The following is an 18,694-nucleotide window of genomic DNA, read 5'->3' as shown; positions in this document are numbered from 1 at the left end:
TACATTTCGAATGCATAGGGTTACTGACCCCATTGTTTAAGTGTAAGCACAGTTTTTGGACCGAGAGCGAAAGGTTGATGCTTGCCGTTGGAACAAGACCAACTCTTTGTAACGGACGCAGAGAAACGAGATTTTTGACGGGGACTGTAAGCAGGACAACACCTCCTGTGTACTATTAATTGAATAAATATTTCTGGGCTTCGAAGGTTGGGGCGCCCCATCTGCACTGAACGGAATTCAGAGTGTACATACGAGGACCTGTCTCTAACACCAGGCCTGTGACTTTGTCTCACCATTGGTCTGTGGGACAATCCAGTGAATACCTACATGTGAGGTAGTACGAAAGACAGCGTGTAATGATTAGTTTTGTGTGTGTATGTATGTGCGTCCGTGGGAAGTTTTTCTTATGTTATTTAATGTTGACAGGGACTTAAAAGCAGTAGTCTTTTTTGTGAAAAGAAAGATATCAGTGGATGCGCGAGAGAGCGGAAGGTGTTTGTGTGAGGTGACAGTTCCCATGGGTGCAGCCAACCTAGAGGGAAATAAGAGAGGTGTGTGAAGTGTGGGATTCATTGTGTTAAGGATGTATTCGTGAAAACCAGTGGCTGCCCATGAAAAACATCGCGAGGAATGAGTATATGTGAAGATTACTCCACTGCGGTCCAGGTGCGTGACCGCTATAACGTCTTTCATCATGGAGGTGAGGACCCGAAGTTTCTCGGTTCAGATCCTGTTTCGGGACACTGCTACTTCCTTCTGAATTTGATATCTTTTCACACAGGGCTACCCGCAGAGGTTTTCCTTCGGATAGAAAGGCAGATACGCATACAAATACACACGCACACACCTATTTATGCACGTGCACAAAGAGAGAGAGAGAGTACGAAATCACCAACCAGGTGCAAATCAGTCCCCTGCCTACTTGAGCTTAGAAGACTCATTAGCACCTGCCAGCGAGTCAGTCTGAGGAAGACACCAGTGACGTCAACTGGAAAAAAAAAACGATGTGATCTGATACCGACAAAGACTTTGCCAGGGGTCACCAAAGGAATGGGGTGGAAGTAGGGGTGAGGGCTGAATGTACACTTAGTAATGTAATGTATATATTTATCTATGTACGCCGGAGCAGAATGCCATTTATTTGATGTATGCTTAGGCCTTAGTAAACGAGAACCTGATATCTCAGGCGAGGTTAGATGTGGCTGATGTTGGGCGGGACGATGAACCATTTAGTTCACTACCCCTACGGCAACCACTTTACCTAACATATACAGTGCATGTGTGACCCTACTCAAGACTCAGAGGTAACAGAAGTACAAGTTGTCTAACAATGCCAGATAGTACATGTGTGCCTATAAATGATACCTTGAATGATCTCAGTGAAGAAAGAGACCTAAAACTCTCGGCCCTTGTCGACCTGCTGGTTGCTTGAATCTTGATAAATGCACCACCTTGACATGCACTGACACTAAACTCAGGCAGCGTGTAAGTCCTGTACAGCCATGGAGGTAAAACCCGAAATCGGTCACAGTCAGCGGAAAACCAGAAGAAGACACTGCTTAGTCAAATAAAGTGCTACTAAAGAAGTAAGGTGGTGGTAGAAACAGTGGACACTTTTTTACCCAGGATGCGCAACAGGACGACGGCAGTCCTTCTGGCTTTGAACGACTGGTAACGGTCATGGTTTCTCATATTCGAACTCAAAGAATGACAACGAACGCACAACGCCGGCGCTAGGTTTGGGTGGCGAGCAGGGGTGACTACCCAAGATTGGGAGGCTTATTAATTCGTAAAAGAAAACCAACATGCTGAATAAATTATTAATAGTCCAATTACTTTAATAATAACAATCACGTTCTGCACAGATATTCAGCATAAGCCATACGCAGCCTCACATCGACTGCAGTTTTCCAAACATGTGAACTCAACACCACCTTACACAACATGCCCGAACTTTTCATCTACAATTTTTTTATCATGTACAAAAAGGTAAGTTGTTTTTTTTTTCCATCGTGAAAGTGAAATTGCGGAAACCTGAGACGCTTTTGGATATGTCTGCTGTCAGGACACTGATGCGTGTTGTCGTCGACTACAATAGACCATTATCCAGGTGCGCTGTTACACGACTTGAGTGCAGTTATTCTTTTAACCCTGTCGAGCTTGCAATTTTTGCGAGAAGTTCCTTTATTCAAGGTTCACGCAAGGCAAATAGGATTCTCTAAGTTTATGTTAACCAATTCGTCTTTGCCTTTCGTGAACTTGTTTTTTGTAGTCATAAGTATTGTTGTTCATCCTTCCGTCCTCTCTGGTCGGCCCGGTGATGCAACGGTTAGCACCTGTCACCAATGTAGTGAAGGTTGGCTGTCCTGGGTTCAGCTCAGGTCTCGGGCACGCTGTTCTTTCTCTGTATGTGGCATCTGTTTGCAGGGCTGGCTACCTTGCCGTGATATAACCGTAGTTGCTGGTTCGGAGTAAAACAACAATTTCCCCTTTCTGTCCTCTGTGTGTTCTTCCTGTCTCTTTCTTGTCTCAAGCGCTAAGAGCACGCTCCTTAGGAACTTGATTATGCACTATACAAATCACTCAATGATTATTATTATTGGTTTGTACAAAAAAAGGGTAGACAAATTGGATTGACCAATATTCTTACTTACGTCACCGAAGAATGCTAAATGAGTCCTTGTTGTCCCATTTAAAAAAAAAAAGAGTTGAGATATAAAATATTTTTTATCTCGTAAACAGAACAGGACTGGGATTTTTGCTTTGCTTTGTTTGGGTACACTATTCCTTCGATTAAAAATGGATATTCAGCTGCCTCGTAACTTTCTTTGTTCAAGAATTTATTGCAGAATGAATAGCTACAGCCTATTCAGTGCGCGTGCAAAAAGTATATCAAAAAATCACCAACCTCGAAACTTGGAAAAAGGTACACTTTTTTCTCTCGTCTGTCGCATGGAAGGTTGGAATTTCTGTGATATGTCAAACTCAACATCATTTTTGTAGAAACTAACTTAGACATAAGAAATTCCGAAAAACGGCCCTGTCGATTTTCGTTTTATTTTTTCGTACTGTTCACGCAGAACGTAAAAAAAACATCTGAGAAAGAGAACTATACCAGTACTATACATTCCGCTTGTCTATTGTTGCTAGATTTGTAAACTGATGGCTCTGAGAAAACGAAAAGAAAAAAAAAAACAGAAACAGACCTTTTTGCAGAAAACAGGACGCATATATATATATACACACGCTCACATTTTTTTTTGTCAGCAATAAATTCAGTGTCTGAACTCCTGGACATACACAGCTGTATCAAGCAATAAATTCAGTGTCGGACATACACAGCTGTATCAAGCAATAAATTCAGTGTCCGACATACACCGCTGTATCAAGCAATAAATTCAGCGTCTGAGTTCCTGGACATACACAGCTGTATCAAGAAATAAATTCAGTGTCTGAACTCCTGGACATACGCAGCTGTATCAAGCAATAAATTCAGTGTCGGACATACACAACTGTATCAAGCAATAAATTCAGTGTCTGAGCTCCTGGACATACACAACTGTATCAAGCAATAAATTCAGTGTCTGAGCTCCTGGACATACACAGCTGTATCAAGCAATAAATTCAGTGTCGGACATACACAACTGTATCAAGCAATAAATTCAGTGTCTGAACTCCTGGACATACACAACTGTATCAAGCAATAAATTCAGTGTCTGAGCTCCTGGACATACACAGCTGTATCAAGCAATAAATTCAGTGTCGGACATACACAACTGTATCAAGCAATAAATTCAGTGTCTGAACTCCTGGACATACACAACTGTATCAAGCAATAAATTCAGTGTCTGAGCTCCTGGACATACACAGCTGTATCAAGAGTATTTTTCCTTCCCTTTCCTTCCTTCTTGTCACATCTTGTACATCAGACTCACGAATCTTATGTTCTACTCTGTAAGGCGAAAAAAACAGTGTTTTATTGTTGAGACTTAACAAAGGGTTTGATTATTCCCTCCAGTAGGCAGTAATTACACATTTTAAAACTCGCGTCCATTAGTCTATGCCAAGACGGAAGGACCTGCAGGAGATAGCTGTGCATCGTTTTATTGGTTTTTAAACCGAATGTCGTCTGCGGTTATCGTCTCAGCGTTCCCAAAAGGACTGTGCCCTGTCTTGGTGTTTCGAAAAAAAAAAATATGCCAAGACGCCACACCTTACAGACGTTGTCATTGCAGCCATACTTGTCTTTATGCCAAGGGAAACATGGCGCAACGGTTAGCACCTGTCACCAAAGCAGTGAAGGCTGGCTGTCCTGGGTTCAGCTCTCATCTACGGCAAGCTGTTCTTTCTTTGCATGTGGCATCTTTTTACAAGGCTAGCTGCATGCCTTTTAATTGCCCTTAACTGCTGGCTCGGCGTAAAACACCAATTCCTTCCGCTAAAGGACGCAGCAGGAATTTGTGCGAGTCGCCAACTTTCATGGGCTGTAAAAGTTCATGGTGCAACATCACGATGCACGATGAGAGCAGACAGGCAAGACACATGTCGCAGAGCTGTATTAATGTGGCCAGCTCGACTCTCACACCGTGTACAGACTACACCTGTATGTCGTCACCTGTTCAAAACTACGCAGTGATGAGTTTGAAATGTTCTGTTTGTGCCGTTAGTCAGGTAACTCCAACAGCCACGTACGCACGTGTGTATAATCACACACACACACATATTATATCTCTCTCTCACACACACATTATCGCTCTCTCTCACACACACACACATTATCGCTCTCTCTTTCTCTCTCACACACACACACACGTTTCAGTCACGGATGGCCGAACCTGTCTTTTCCTACTTCGCACAAAGAAATATTGAAATGGTACCTGAAGCCCATGCAGTGACATTCAACTCACCCCCATCCCCGGGAGTTTGTGCACGTGATGCTACTACGTAAACACAACGAAGGGAAGCGAACTGTGTAATTCTGCTTCACCCATGCATTTGCATATTAAAAACAGTAATGTCGGTCGCATTGATGAGACTACAATATGCGCCAACGGAGGTCCTGGTATTTCTCGTGCACGACATGAAGGACACACAACAAGCCACCCGGTAATGTAATGGTTTAAAAAAAGCACACACACACACGCCGCGTCCAGTCCAGTGATTAAACTGTCGACAAAGCGAAGTGCCACTGTTTGCACCTGGTGCATCCCCCTCCACCTCAGGTACATGCCATTTCTCAGGTGATAACATTTGTTTGCAGTCTAAAAATAGATTATGTCACTGGCTAAAGTTTCTTTCGGAACCACTCGAAACCTGGTTCAACAGCACAGCATGTTAGTAGTGAGCTTTTAATAGTGAATGTCATGAATTTCAGATAACAACGAAGAAAAGAATAATTTTTGTTATCAGTTTGAGGAGGGTTGTTCACATGCCATGCTGATATGTCCGCAGTGTATATAAGCAATCCAGCAATCGCCTTGTACAACAGACAACGACGTGGTGGTCGATGCGCAAGGCTGTTCTCTCAGTTTTCATCTAACTACAGGTCAGTTGTGCTGGGTAGGGAAGGACGGGGTAGTGGAGGATACTGAGGGGAAGTTTGACAGCCAGCAGGACGAGCGGCGTGCCCCGTGTCTTAACAAATGAGTTTAATGTTTGAATGTGATGTTGTTTTTCGAGGTGGTCTTTCTCCTGTAAAAATGTAACAATAAATGTAATAATTGCATTTGAAATAACATACCTTCTGAGAAACACTCACATGCTGTATCACTGATCATAATTCGGGTAGACACTATAGCGGCGTATGCACTGTTACCTGCGGACTGAAAAGAATTGTGTCTAGAAAAAGAAGCACCTAGGTTGTGAGGTTGAAAAAAGAGCGACACTTCTCCACAGATGGCACTGTTGGAAGGCCTGACAAAAAAAAAAGTGCTTACTGAACTTGTGGGAAGGACGTATCTTAGGTATCTACCCGAAAGACGAGTAAACAGCCCGCTAGGTCGGCTGTTGACCTGAATGAACTCAAATGGGGGGAAAAAACCTAGAGAAGACAATAAACTTGAAATTGCAGTCCTTTGAAATAGACACTGCTTGTATGCATTTCTTCTTTGAAAGGTGTGTGTGTTGTTTGGTTTTTTCTTTCTTTCTTTTAACAGTGTACGTGTGTGTGTGTGAGAGAGAGAGAGACTGTGTCGTGTATTAAAACCTGCACTGTTAACCCGGACTTGAGCCCATTTGGATAAAATTATGTGCATAATTCCGTTTCGTTTATGTTTGTCTTTAATTCATGACCTTTTTTCCGGGGAAGGGGCTATAAAAAGTGAGGCATTAGTTAGCACTTTGGAACGACTTGTGATTGATCTAAGATTTATGGATAAGCCTTTAACCCTCGCTATACGGCGCCCTCGATTTTGAAAATACAAGATTGAATGCCGCCTACTATACACTAACACTCACTTTATTTTAAAACTTTACGCTAAAAGTTATTTTATTCTTTTATGAGTACTTAAAAGTTGATGTAATTATACTCAAGTATTTTTAATATTTGTGTGAAACAAAGACAAAGATTACACCTGCTCACCTCAAGAAGATTTTTTGTTATATCCCCGCTTCTATTCATTCTTTATACCAACAATTGTCTCAGTAACCACGGGGGTAAATATCTTGTCAGATTCTTTGATGACACTGCACTGTTCCTTTGCTCTCTCCTTGGCGGGCCAGTAAATACCCACGGTGTAGCTTTGGATAAATTTATTGCCTGGTGCTATAACAATTAATTTCTTAGAACTTATAATGTAAGACCAAACAGACGGTCTTCGATTTCCGTCGGAATTCTCCACCTGTGTTATCCACAAGGAGGTGGAAATTGTTCCTGCTTTTAGATACCTGGGAACCATCTTGGATAGGAGATTTTTCTGGGATTTCAATACTCAAGATTAGCGAAGAAGGCTCAAGATCAGCGCATCTTCTTTCTCCGGAAGCTGATCTTTCTCTGTCTTCCAGCAATTTCTTAAACTCTTTTATAAATCGCTCATACGTGTTATCCTTGTTCATTTGTTTTTACACCAGTTTATCGGTGAAGGACAAGAGCAGCTTACAGCATGTGGTATCCATGCATCTGCTCCAAAGTCATTGGGATGGCATAGAGTGCTCTTCAGACTGTATCACAGACACTTCTGAAAGTGTGCAATTCTTCGTGAAGACAGGTGCTGTAATGTCGAGAGAATTTTTCCATCTCTTATCTTGCCGCTGATTTTGTATACCTACATGCAGGATCAACAGAGAGGCTGTGTCCTTTGTTGTTATGGCCGTCCGTCCTTTGAATGGTTCTGAGTGGGAACGAATGAAACATGAATGCAAACGTGTTTGGTGCATATGAATGTGTTGTGATGTTATTTTTATCGAGCTGTCCCCGAATTGCCCTCTGGGACACATAAACTGTTCTCTTATCTAAGACTAACCCCAAACACCAACCAACAGCTTTTTTATTTTAAATCCATGTGTGCCCCTGTAAATAGTTTGTCGTGAAGGCGGCAGCTTGCCTCAATGGGTAGTGACCCGTGAAGGGTGCCGTTTCAATAATGTCACGTCGGCTGTTTGGACATGATAACAACCAGGCTGACATCGCAGTCAGTAGTCCCTGCACCTAAACCAGACATGCAGCCAGCCACCACACACGCTCTCTCTCTCTTACACAAACACGCGTGTGAGCGCCACAGACGAAAGGTCAAAAGGAAACTTGGGGATCCGAGGTCTCCCGGGCAAAAGGCGCTAAAGCTACTGAGATGGAAGGTGGCAACACACATAAAAAGAAAGTCAAACGGCAAAAACACATCAAAGACAAAAGACAGAGGGCAGCTCTTCAAGTCCCTTCTCAAGTCTATCTGGTACCTCGAATCCCAGTTGCACAACCAAACCCCAGGTTTATCTTTTTTACAATGCTCGTTTTGTTGAAATCATGAAGGTATTGCTGCTAGCCTTGTCCAAAGTCAAGCGAAGTAATGCTTCCTGTGAAAATTTCTCCAGGATATACATATGGCGATATGTTGTCACTACATTAGGTGGGGCATCTAACAGTTAACATATTTTCCTATTCCCATCCCACCCCGAAGCAGTAGGAAGTATATGAAGTGTTCTAAATCTTGATACCTTGTCATTCACCAAATGAATGCAGGTCAAAATTATCAACATAGCATGTTAGTGCAAATTTATTTCACTGGCAACTCCAACAATGAAAAACAAAGCAAATACAGTGTGAGAGAACACACCAATATATTATTGTCAAAATCATATCACAGGTAAGTGAGCAAATCATACTGTTTGAATTGTTAACTGAGACTGCATGTCTCAAACCCATTATTTAGTGAATTAAAATAAAGTGGAACAATATGTGACCCAAACGCTTGGCCACTGGCCCATTTGTGCAATGGCTCACTAAGCCATCTACCATATCTAAAATTTACCCTCAGTGCTCCTTCACCACCTTAAAGCATCCAAAAAATACTTCAAAAACTACACATAAAATATTCTTGTTACTATCACTGGTATTTATTCTTCAGCAAAATTATTTACCAGTTCTCTCATATGGAGTTTGCTTGATGCCACTGAGCACCTTTTCGATGCAAAGGATCTACCTTCAGTGCAGTCTCACCCACACAAAAAAAATTCAAGATATCTCCATAGCAACACACATAGGAAAGTGCTAAATATGGCCTAAATAGCAAAATCTCTTATCAGTATGTTGGTAAGTCCTGCAACGTCATAATATTCACATGCAATCGCATGACTAGCAACACAGATCAGACAAAAACATCTTTCAATGGTGAGTCAAGGGTGGGGTGAAAAGTAATATGAACAACTCCTCCCGACCTACAGAAAATGTGTGACCACTACAGAAATGCTGCACGGAGACATGCATTTCATTTCCAGTACAGAGTAACAGGGTGGTGGGGGGTGGGGGTAAGTAAGGCCATTCATCGTTTTATGTAACTCGATGACTACATGACCTTGCACAATTCACACTGTTACTCGGATAACAAATAAATTTCAAACTTTTTCAACATACAAAATAAACACAACGGGAAGACAAACCAAAATTGTAGTCAAACTTTAAACAGAAATAAACTGTTCCTCAATCCTCCATAAAAGAGCACATTCTTGTAAAATCCAAAGAAAATTAAGCATAATACAATGGAATTTTCAAAAAATATTTTTGGGCACAGGGTTATGCCAAAAATATGATCACTGTGCTGTCTAGTCCTGCAGGCAGCTGGATTCTAATGGTCACATATGAAGAAAACAAAATGAATAACCATTACTCATGATAATGAAAAACAACTTTAGTGCATGAAAGGCTCTAAAATGCAAGTCACTTGCTGGCTTGACCTGTGCCCTCATTTTTTGTTTACATCTGGAAAAATTCAAATATTAAAACTAGTCTTTGGGCTCCTATATCAACAGCTGTAACTCCAAGATTTACCTAATTAAATGAAAAGATTTCATACCTTTCTGTCTGATGGTTTTTTCCAGTAAAAATTATTGAATATGTTGCAAATACTTGTGCAGAAAACTGTGTTTTGTTCTGTATGGGAGTCACATATATTTGTTCATATGCTGTAAATCAATACTTTCCACATCTGAACAGAATGAAGTGTCCCATAGTTTTTTGTTATTTAAATACATACTAGTATGAATTATCACAATATCAGTACACGCACTTTCACATCATTAAAATAAAAACTTAAAGCATTTATTAACTGAAATATTTCTAGACTGGTTGTCACAGCCACAAACCTAAAACTTGTGTCACACCTGTTAAAAGTTTTCATATTTTAACAGACTGGTATTGTGTTTCATATGCAAAAGTGCACTACACAAAATTACTACTGATGCAATAATGTTGGATACTGCTCATAGCCATCTTGATTGTTATCAGTAATATGTACACTGTATCACTAATCCAACTAACAACACAACACCGATTACTTGAGTTCAAATCCCAACAAAGGCCCTTCCTCTCCCTTGCTGACGTCACACAGCATGCCATAGCCTTATCATTGCCATCACAGCCTTCACTATACCTTTAATCTGTTCACATTCTGGGTTGAATACTGACTGTACCACACACACACATCACTAGCACTTGTAGGGTGGGGGAAGGGAAGTAACTTCATTTTTTGGCAAATGATCTTCACACGATACTAGCGGCCATAAGCAAACTATGACTTCCTCCAAACTTCTCATATCATGAGCCAGAGTCTACCACTTAACACTAATAAAATTGACACACCTGCAATTCACCTTAACGGGAAGAATTCACTAGTTTCAAACATTGCCTCTTTCTACATGTGGGAAAATGAACTCTACTAATTGTATCTAATAAATACTGATTTGAGATAAAATTGTTGAGAAAAATCTATAGATGAAAATAATGTCAACAAAACAAAAATCAAAGGAAACACTAGAAACAAAAACTGCACAAGATATGCAATCTAATACTGATTGTCAACTGAAAACTAACTAATTAATTAACAAGAAAATCACTGGTAGAATAAATCACATGATCAATGACATACGGATTATTATTGTAGGTAGTTAAGCAAACGTAAAATTCTGTGCTATTAGTGAAGTATCATTTATAGGTGAAATAAGCACACCACTGCAACTAGTATTTAGTATGGTGGAGTTATTGATATTGACTGCACAAAGTACGAAGATGATTTTCTTTCATGGAAAACTACAACCCCTGAAAATTCCTCCCATTGGACAATTGCTGATATGTGAACAACTCTCCTAACTAAGATAAAATCATAACTGGACACTTTTAGTAATTACATTTATAACCGATCACACAACACGTGCAGCTGAATGAATGTAACACCTTGCCAATACTTAACACTCTGGTACTTAACACCACTAAACTGATGTTTAAGTAGCTCACTGCCAGTTTGATCATACTGAGTAAATAAAAGGAGTGAACATGGCAGCAATGGCCTAAAAACATTCTCTAAGTTGGTGACCAATTCATAGCAACACAGTAACCAAGAATAACCCATACATGGATTCAAGACAGATTTTAAATGCAATTACAAGCAAGATACATTGTACATATATGCATGTGGCTGGACACTCTTGCACAAACACACACACACATACCCTCCATATACAAGGCATATACTTCATCATGTCATATTAAATACTGACATGACAGAACATAGAACTTTCTGGAGCCTTAGTTATAGATAAGACACATGCGGCTATGTCTAGGATTGATAGCTACTGGGTGGTGTTCACTGAACACATCAGTTACTTAACTTTTAATTGCTGAAGGAGGCATGTAGATAAATGCCGAAAGTTATAGTGACTGCCACTTTTTTTTTTTCATTGAGTATAAAGGATTAGTTCTTCTACCAGATCTATAGCTACAGCTGCAGAAAACACTCTGAAATGGAAACAATGGACCAAAGCAATTAAAGGCCCTAAATTTTATCTGCAGACATCCAGGGTGTGGCATGGTTGCAATTACAGGACCCTGCACTGCACGACCTCCAGTTTATGGATGGGATCCTGAAATGTTGCATGAGTCATCTCATTCTATTTTCTTTCTTCAAATGTGCTGTTACAAAAAACTTGAGTGTAATCAGAACACACCATAACAAGATATAAATAAAAAAAAGCATATAGTTTCATAACAATCCTCCTTCACTTCTTCATCATAATTGCTATTATCAGTCATACCATCACAAATGTACCAACCTCCTTGGTCCCATCTTATTATCATACCACCATGTGTATCACATTTCTTAGTCCCATCATACTATTTCTTATATGCAGTTTTTTATAACTCATAATCCACAAAATTATAAACACCTAAAGGCATGAATTCAATAAAAGTTCTGTTATAGATAAATATAATTGCATATTTTAACACTATTGCATAACTGAAACGTGCAAAACAAGAACTGCTCCATCAATGCAGATGTGTTCACAGGCATTTCTTCAAATACAAGTCACACTTTAAAGAATGGCAACAAACTGGATAAATATCATGACATTACAGTTTAATAGAAATACCTGGACGGATACTTATAATTAAAAAAATGATTTACGTAATATTTTTATCAAGCCACAAGAAAATGTAGAAGCAAGTTTCAAAAAATATTTTACAAAACATTTCCTTCCATATTTCATCTGTCATCAGCTACTGAAAGAGAATGGTTAGAAGCACATGAATATGAGGGAAAGAAGGATATGCAGAAGAACAGGAAAAGCAAGCATTTTCAATAGGACACAATGGCCACAGGTGTAAGCCAAAAAGGCTGATATGTTTCTCAAGTCTGTTTCCTAATGCCCAAACTGCTTCTTCAAATTTCTCAAACCCTTGAAATTTATAACATGTTAATTGTATTGTTCTCATTGCAAGATTTGTCTTCCTGTCCAGTTGAGTACAACACAGATGTCATCTGAACCATTCACTCAAAATTCCTTTGGAATAAAATGGCACTTCAGTTACTCATAAAAGAGAACAGCAGAAACAACAGAAAGAAAGTTTAACTCTTTACCATAATTCTCTTTCACAATTAAGCTTTACTCTACTGCTTGGAGCAAAGGGTTAGAAATGTGGTTAGGGTTAGTAGGTAAAAACTACAGCTGTTGGAAACCTGCCAATCAAAATAACAGCAGAAGAGAATATAGGGAAAGTTGGGGCTGGAGTATTAAACCTAACAACTCTAACAGCCAGAGAACAAAACTAAGGTATGAGCAAACATTAAGAAAAACGCAGGAACAATGGTGTTGTAACAAAAATTTTAGTTTATCATTGTTAAAGTGATACATCTTGAAAACAATTCTTTACCATGCATGTAATCTATTATAAAGAGGATTCTGATAGATATTAAATGCAAACACAAACATCTCTTCATTTTCATATGTATATAGCCAGATTTAGTCAGACTGAAAGACACCCTAATGATTCAGTCAAGTCACTCCATAAGATAATTCCATATGGTCACATTTCATAGCATTCCACTGCTGAACCTCTCTTAGGTGTGTGAGAAGAAGAAAGAAAAGTGGATGAAAAAAAACAATTAAAAGGAAATGCAGGATGAGAAAGAGAAGTTCCACAAGATAAACTGGGTAATCTCAATTACACAGCGATTCACTCATCAGAGCTGTCATGCTGGTTTGAATGACGTTGATCAAGCAGCCTTCGCAGCTCACTGGCAACTTGCCCCAGGCGACGCCCAAGCTCCCGGACCTCTGACAACTGCTCTCTGCGCTGTCGCTCCCTTTCAATCTGGAAGTCGGCCATTTCTTGTCGTGATCTCTCCAGCTCTCCACTGAAAGTGCTCATGAGCAAGTTCAGCCTTTGGCGGCTCTCCTGGAGCCTGTCTCGGATCTGTGTGAGGTTTTCTCCAAGCCCAAAGCGTTGCTCGGCAGCAGCATTGAAGAAGTCAGGTGCTGCAACCTCTCCATCCCCTGCTCCCTCCCTACTGTCACGTTCTGAGGATGATGAGAGCCAGTCACTGCTTCTGTTGCTGGTCATGTTAGTCAGGCGTAAGCGCTGGGATGAAATGACTGGTAAGTTGCGCCTCAGAGTGGAATTGGCTGGCCGAGGGCCTGAGGGAGGTCTTGGAGTGTGTGGTACATCTCCAGCTGGTGTTCTTCTTTCATCTGATCCATCACGATGAATTGATCCTAATGTGGTTGTGATGGATGGGATGGCATGCTGGTTGTTGTTGTCATCTGTGTGGGATATAGCTACACGACCGTGCGGTCTGATTGGGTGGACACGCTGGCGAACTGTCAAACGCAGAGGAGGGTTAGAGCTACCTAAACCTGGGACTGAAACAGTGTTACCAGTTCGTCTGTCTTTAAAAAGTATGTTGCCCGCACCTGTCCTTGGGCTGCTGCCACTCAGAAGTGCACCAGTGACATGTGGTACTGTGTTATGGTTTACTTCATCAGCAGCTGAGGCCATAGGAATGGTGGTTCTGGCAGGGACCAACCTGGCCGTAAGCCCTGTACCTGTGAAGCGAGATTGACTGTGATGTGGTAGGCGGGGTGGTGCCCTCCCAAGGTATGGCAGCTCAAGGACACTGGAGGAGTCTACCTCGTCTTCATCATCCTGCTCCTGAGCCCAGAGTCCAGCATCATATGTTGTATGCTTGTGTGTACCAAAGTGGAGGAGAGGCCCAACCCATCTGCATGATTCTAAGTGACAGCGAACCTTTTTTTGGGCCACCTGGTCATCTACCTCCTTGTTGCGATAATACTGACCTGGCCCACGGCACACTGGACAGCGGATACGATTTGCATACTGGCCAGTCGTCGACCAAATGAAAAGACAAGAGTGGCAGAACTTATGTTCATTCTCACACTGCATGGCATCTTTCAGAATCTGGTAACTGTACACAGAAAAAAGACCATCTGTTACTTGGCAAGTAGAACACTTTGAGTTTCTGCATGTGAGTACATGCATGCATGCAAGTATTTTGATGAGTGGCTTTCTAAAAGTAAAACTGCAGTAAGTGGAATCTAGCCAGCACTTAATATAAGAACTACAGTCAACAGTTGAATCTTAATGCCATCTTTGAGAACAATGTCAAATATATTTGCAAGAGATAGTTGAAAAACACGGCAAAAGCAAATTTTTTTTACTGATGTAGACATAAATTTCATATAATCATTCATGCATGATTTAAAGAGAAAGTTTATGAGCAGAATCCAGAGCAGTGTGCAACCACACTTTAAGTATACATCCTTGTCATGGACAACTGCTGCTCAGATAACATAGCTAGGCTGAACAGGGTGAAGAATGCTGCTCTCCACCTTATCATGATAGGGATAAAAACTACTCTAGCAATTGTGTTGAAGATTAAAAAAAAAAGGAAGACAACTCCCTGGAGGAAAGATAAGAATAAAAAGTGCGCAGACAGGGAAAAAAGCTCAAAAGACCACAAACTCCATGACCGCACACAAGCAAACAGATTCAAACAACACAGCACCAACCATTAAGACTAAGGCTCTCCAACAGAAGGACAAGCCCAACAAGCCACACATCACTGAACTGCCCAAGAGCTATGAGGAATGGACTGCTGCAGAGTTAAATATTACCCATAATATTTTTGGTGTCACTACCAAAAAGATCTTCAAGAATGACCTAAGAACCCTTACTTTAGAGATGTTGAACAACCTATAACCAGCTGATACTTGGGCCTACATCTACACTGACAGCTCAGCCGAAGAAGAAACAGTGAACGGGGCAGGAGGAATAGTCATTATCTTCCTAGATGCCTCAGCAGATCCTTTCCAACTGAACTGCACTTGGCCAGATTCAGCACAGAATCCAGTGCTCTCTTACAGGCAGCCAACACCCTTAACTCCAATAAGACTCTGGCACTGAACACAGTTCTGACAGCAGAACACTTCTTCAGAGCCTCCAAGGCACAAGTGGCATCAGATAGCTGGTGCACATCACTAGAAGGCAGCTTAGCACCCTCAGCTTCAAAACTACCCTGACTCTACAGTGGATACTTTCCTGCTGCGGTGTACATGGGAACAAGGAGGCAGACAGGCTGTCCAAAGAGGGCAGAAATCTTCAAAAAGTAGAGCACCCAGTTTCATATGCTGAAGCAAAAATCTAATAATAATAAATGCAAAATTTGTAAAGCGAATACCCACACTCCTAAGGAAACATGGACAGGATACAAGAGACAGGAAAACAAATCACATATGAGCTAAAAAAGAATAAACAATTGTACTAAATGAAGAATAAAATCAAATACAGAAAATACAAAGAGGAACCAAATAACAAGAACAAGAGGTGGGAGTAACTTAACATACCAGATATTGCATGTTATATTGTCCTTCTCTTCCTCTGTGAGGTCTACAAAGATTTCTTCTGGATAGCCTCCTGGTTTGATTGCTGGTTTAGGTCGCCGTATGCCAATGTCCTGTGCTGCAAGAGTCAACATAGCCTCCAAAAGGGCCAGAAGACTATCTTCTGCACCCCTAGACATTATTGACAGTTGTGCTTGTACTCACTCACTTGATTCTTTCTCCTTTATTTTTCACCTGCAATAGATAGATATTATAAACTAAGTTATTTTTAGCTTATGGTATAGTAGAAACTTTCCACAAATTCCTGGCCATATTTTTTTTCCCTTTATTAACTGCTTTCCAAAATATTAACCAATTTCATTGAATATTCCAGCTGAAGCTAATGTGATCTTAAAAAATATTGTTTGTGCTTCTGTCATACCATATACAACACAAAAATATTAATAAAATAGAAGAACTTCTTGCATTTTTAACTTGCAAGCATTCCCCTATTCCAAGGTGACTAGTGCTAGGCAATACATTTCCAGCAATAAAACAGCCAATTAAAATCATTGCACATAAAATACATTAATTAAGCCTATTTATTTCCACAGCACCTTTTCTACAACTGAAAGTGGACTCAAAGTCTTTACATAACACCCAGACTTACACAAGGTGTACGAGCACAAACCTTAAAGAGGCTACAAATGTTCTTTATAATCATTTATTGACACACACAAAAGAAAGTTTGTTAGCCTTGGTCTTTGCATGCTGTTCTTGTTGTTTCCCCATCAATCAGCAGAGTTTAGCTGTTTCCTCATACTATAACCAGCACTGTGTTCCTACACTCAAGATAAATGACACCAATTTTACCAGTTGTTTCTATTGTTTAAATCTTCTGATTGTAAGCCCACAGTCAAGCAAATACTAGGTTATTTTTCTGCAAAATATAACTGTTTGTATCACATCTTACCAGTCCTGTGTTTTGAAATAAGAGTTAGCCGATAGTTTAGTAGATCATGTTTGACCTTTGGCTACATGGGTTAGTTCTTTTTGTCACACTACAAAATGTAAATGTTTGCACTTGTCCATTGTCTACCTCCCTTCGATCATAGCCATAAACCTACAGAATAAAGAAGTCTGAGGTCTCTCAAAACACAAATACACATACAGTCCATTGCAAAATCAGTGCAGCAGTACATTATCAATCTCTCTTTATGTCCTTCTGTCAAACTGCACACTCATGACACCAAGAAAACATTCAGATCAGCAATGTGTGAGTAGTTTGATTTAAAAAAAAAAAAGGGGGGGGGTGAATCTTTCTCGGTTTTCTGAACAATAAAAAATTTTGTGGTTTGTGTAGTACTCTGTTAAAACTAAATCTGACAATTTTTATTTAATTTACCATTAATAATTAAGTCTCCCAGTCCTAACTATTTTATCAAGGATGAAGTCATGATGAACTAAATTAAAAAGGCTTATATGCATGTCCAGTAGTCTTTGATTTTTTTTCCAAAAAACTCCCACTTACCAGGCTTTCACTGCCTCTGCCACACTTCCATATCAAGAATTCTGTACTTCCGAATATCTTAATCGTACGATCACACCATTTTTGCTCTCCCTCTTATTTGATCGCCCGTGGTTCGTCACGTAAAATGCCTTAGCGACAAAACTCGCCTTTCAGGGACCACTGGCATGGTGCCAGCCTTTTATTGGAGTGCTGAGAATTGTGGCCCGGTCCCCAGTAGTAATAAATGTGCACGCAATGGTCTGTTAATCATGCAGGGAAAGCGCTAAGCTGGCAGTAGCCAACAATGCTTGAGGTTTTGCTTCCTTAACACCAGCGGCAGTTGCTGCCACCTGGATCAAGGGAGGTCAGCTCTCGTTCCTCGCGCGAGCCAGCAAATTGTTTTAACGGTTTTCGCCAAACAGTTTTATTCTCTTTGCTTGGTTTAGCAAGAGAAAAAAATTATCAAAAAAATCAGTTACAGCTACTCGAAAGATTTAATTACAATTATATAAAATTAGCTGATTTTCAAATAGTGTCGGGTAACTAACCCAAGCTTCGCACTTTTATCACCAGTCCAAAGATTTATGCTGGAATAATTTAAGTGTAATGAGATGATTTTTAAAACTTACATCTCGTGACCTTGGCTATATAATTCATCTATTAAAAGGGCGCTGGTCGTTGTAATTGTCGTATCCGATTACACTGATTGTTGTGTTTTTTCCCTCTTACCGCTGATCGATGAACAACAACGGCCGACTACTCCCGCATCACGATCTGCAGAGTTCGTATCCTGGCAGTGCACAGTCGTAGATAATGTTTTTACACAGACGAGATAGCACAGTCGCTCAGTGTGTGTAACCCAAATACTGATTTTTTTCGGCCTCATAAAGATTATTTAACTGGAGAGTCTTCAGTTGCAGCTGTGCGATCGCCTACCTTCGGACCCTTTCAGTCCCCTAGATCACGGGGTGAGACAAGTTCGTGGTTATACATTCTATAAAACTCCGTGCCTAGATCGACAGTCAACTCGTGATCGCAAGCACCTGTGACATCGACCCTTACCCCTTCAATATCCACAATGAGGTGACCCAAATACGCATAAGTCAGGTTAGCATGGCTTGCGCTAGTCTTCTCACCTTCAGAGTCTGTAGTGGTGGGCAGAATGTTTCATGTTAGACGGTTTTAGTTAAGGTGGCCATCCGGGGACAGTCCTCTTTTTAGGATGTATGTAGTCTACTCTGCTCTAGTTTACCCCCCCCCCCCACACACACACATAATCCTTTTTCCTGGCTCGTGTCCCCGGACTGGCTAAAAAAAAATTCTGGTCACCTTACTTAAGTTCATGCTAATTTGATTTTTTTTAAA

At 40.5% G+C, this 18,694-nt stretch overlaps 1 protein-coding gene across 4 annotated transcripts; it reads right to left on the bottom strand.

The window, feature by feature from the left end:
• Positions 1-8,525: 8,525 nt before the first annotated feature.
• LOC112572274 lies at positions 8,526-18,452 on the bottom strand. Of its 4 annotated transcripts, none has more exons than XM_025251863.1 (3): positions 18,059-18,452; positions 15,844-16,074; positions 8,526-14,405 (listed from the first exon to the last, which is right to left on the bottom strand). In XM_025251863.1, exons 2-3 carry the CDS (start codon positions 16,017-16,019, stop codon positions 13,157-13,159), a joined length of 1,425 nt encoding a protein of 474 aa, XP_025107648.1. In that variant the 5' UTR covers positions 16,020-16,074; positions 18,059-18,452; the 3' UTR covers positions 8,526-13,156. The 4 variants fall into 4 exon arrangements, with proteins under 4 accessions (XP_025107648.1, XP_025107646.1, XP_025107647.1 ...); XM_025251861.1 differs by having other exon boundaries at positions 17,959-18,451; XM_025251862.1 differs by lacking the exon at positions 18,059-18,452 and adding an exon at positions 17,497-17,734.
• Positions 18,453-18,694: the final 242 nt, after the last annotated feature.

The sequence above is a fragment of the Pomacea canaliculata genome, linkage group LG9, assembly GCF_003073045.1.
Source record: "Pomacea canaliculata isolate SZHN2017 linkage group LG9, ASM307304v1, whole genome shotgun sequence".
NCBI lineage: Eukaryota > Metazoa > Mollusca > Gastropoda > Architaenioglossa > Ampullariidae > Pomacea > Pomacea canaliculata.
The sequence above is the reverse complement of the archived record's forward strand: the minus strand, read 5'-3'. Positions and strand labels throughout refer to the sequence as shown.

What these genes read in the sequence shown, in the direction of transcription:
- LOC112572274 (XM_025251863.1), bottom strand. Translation starts at nt 16,019, where the DNA reads ATGTCTAGGGGTGCAGAAGATAGTCTTCTGGCCCTTTTGGAGGCTATG. An exon ending in AATATAACATGCAATATCTG is followed by an intron (nt 14,406 to 15,843) that starts GTATGTTAAGTT and finishes TTCTGTGTACAG; the next exon opens with TTACCAGATTCTGAAAGATG.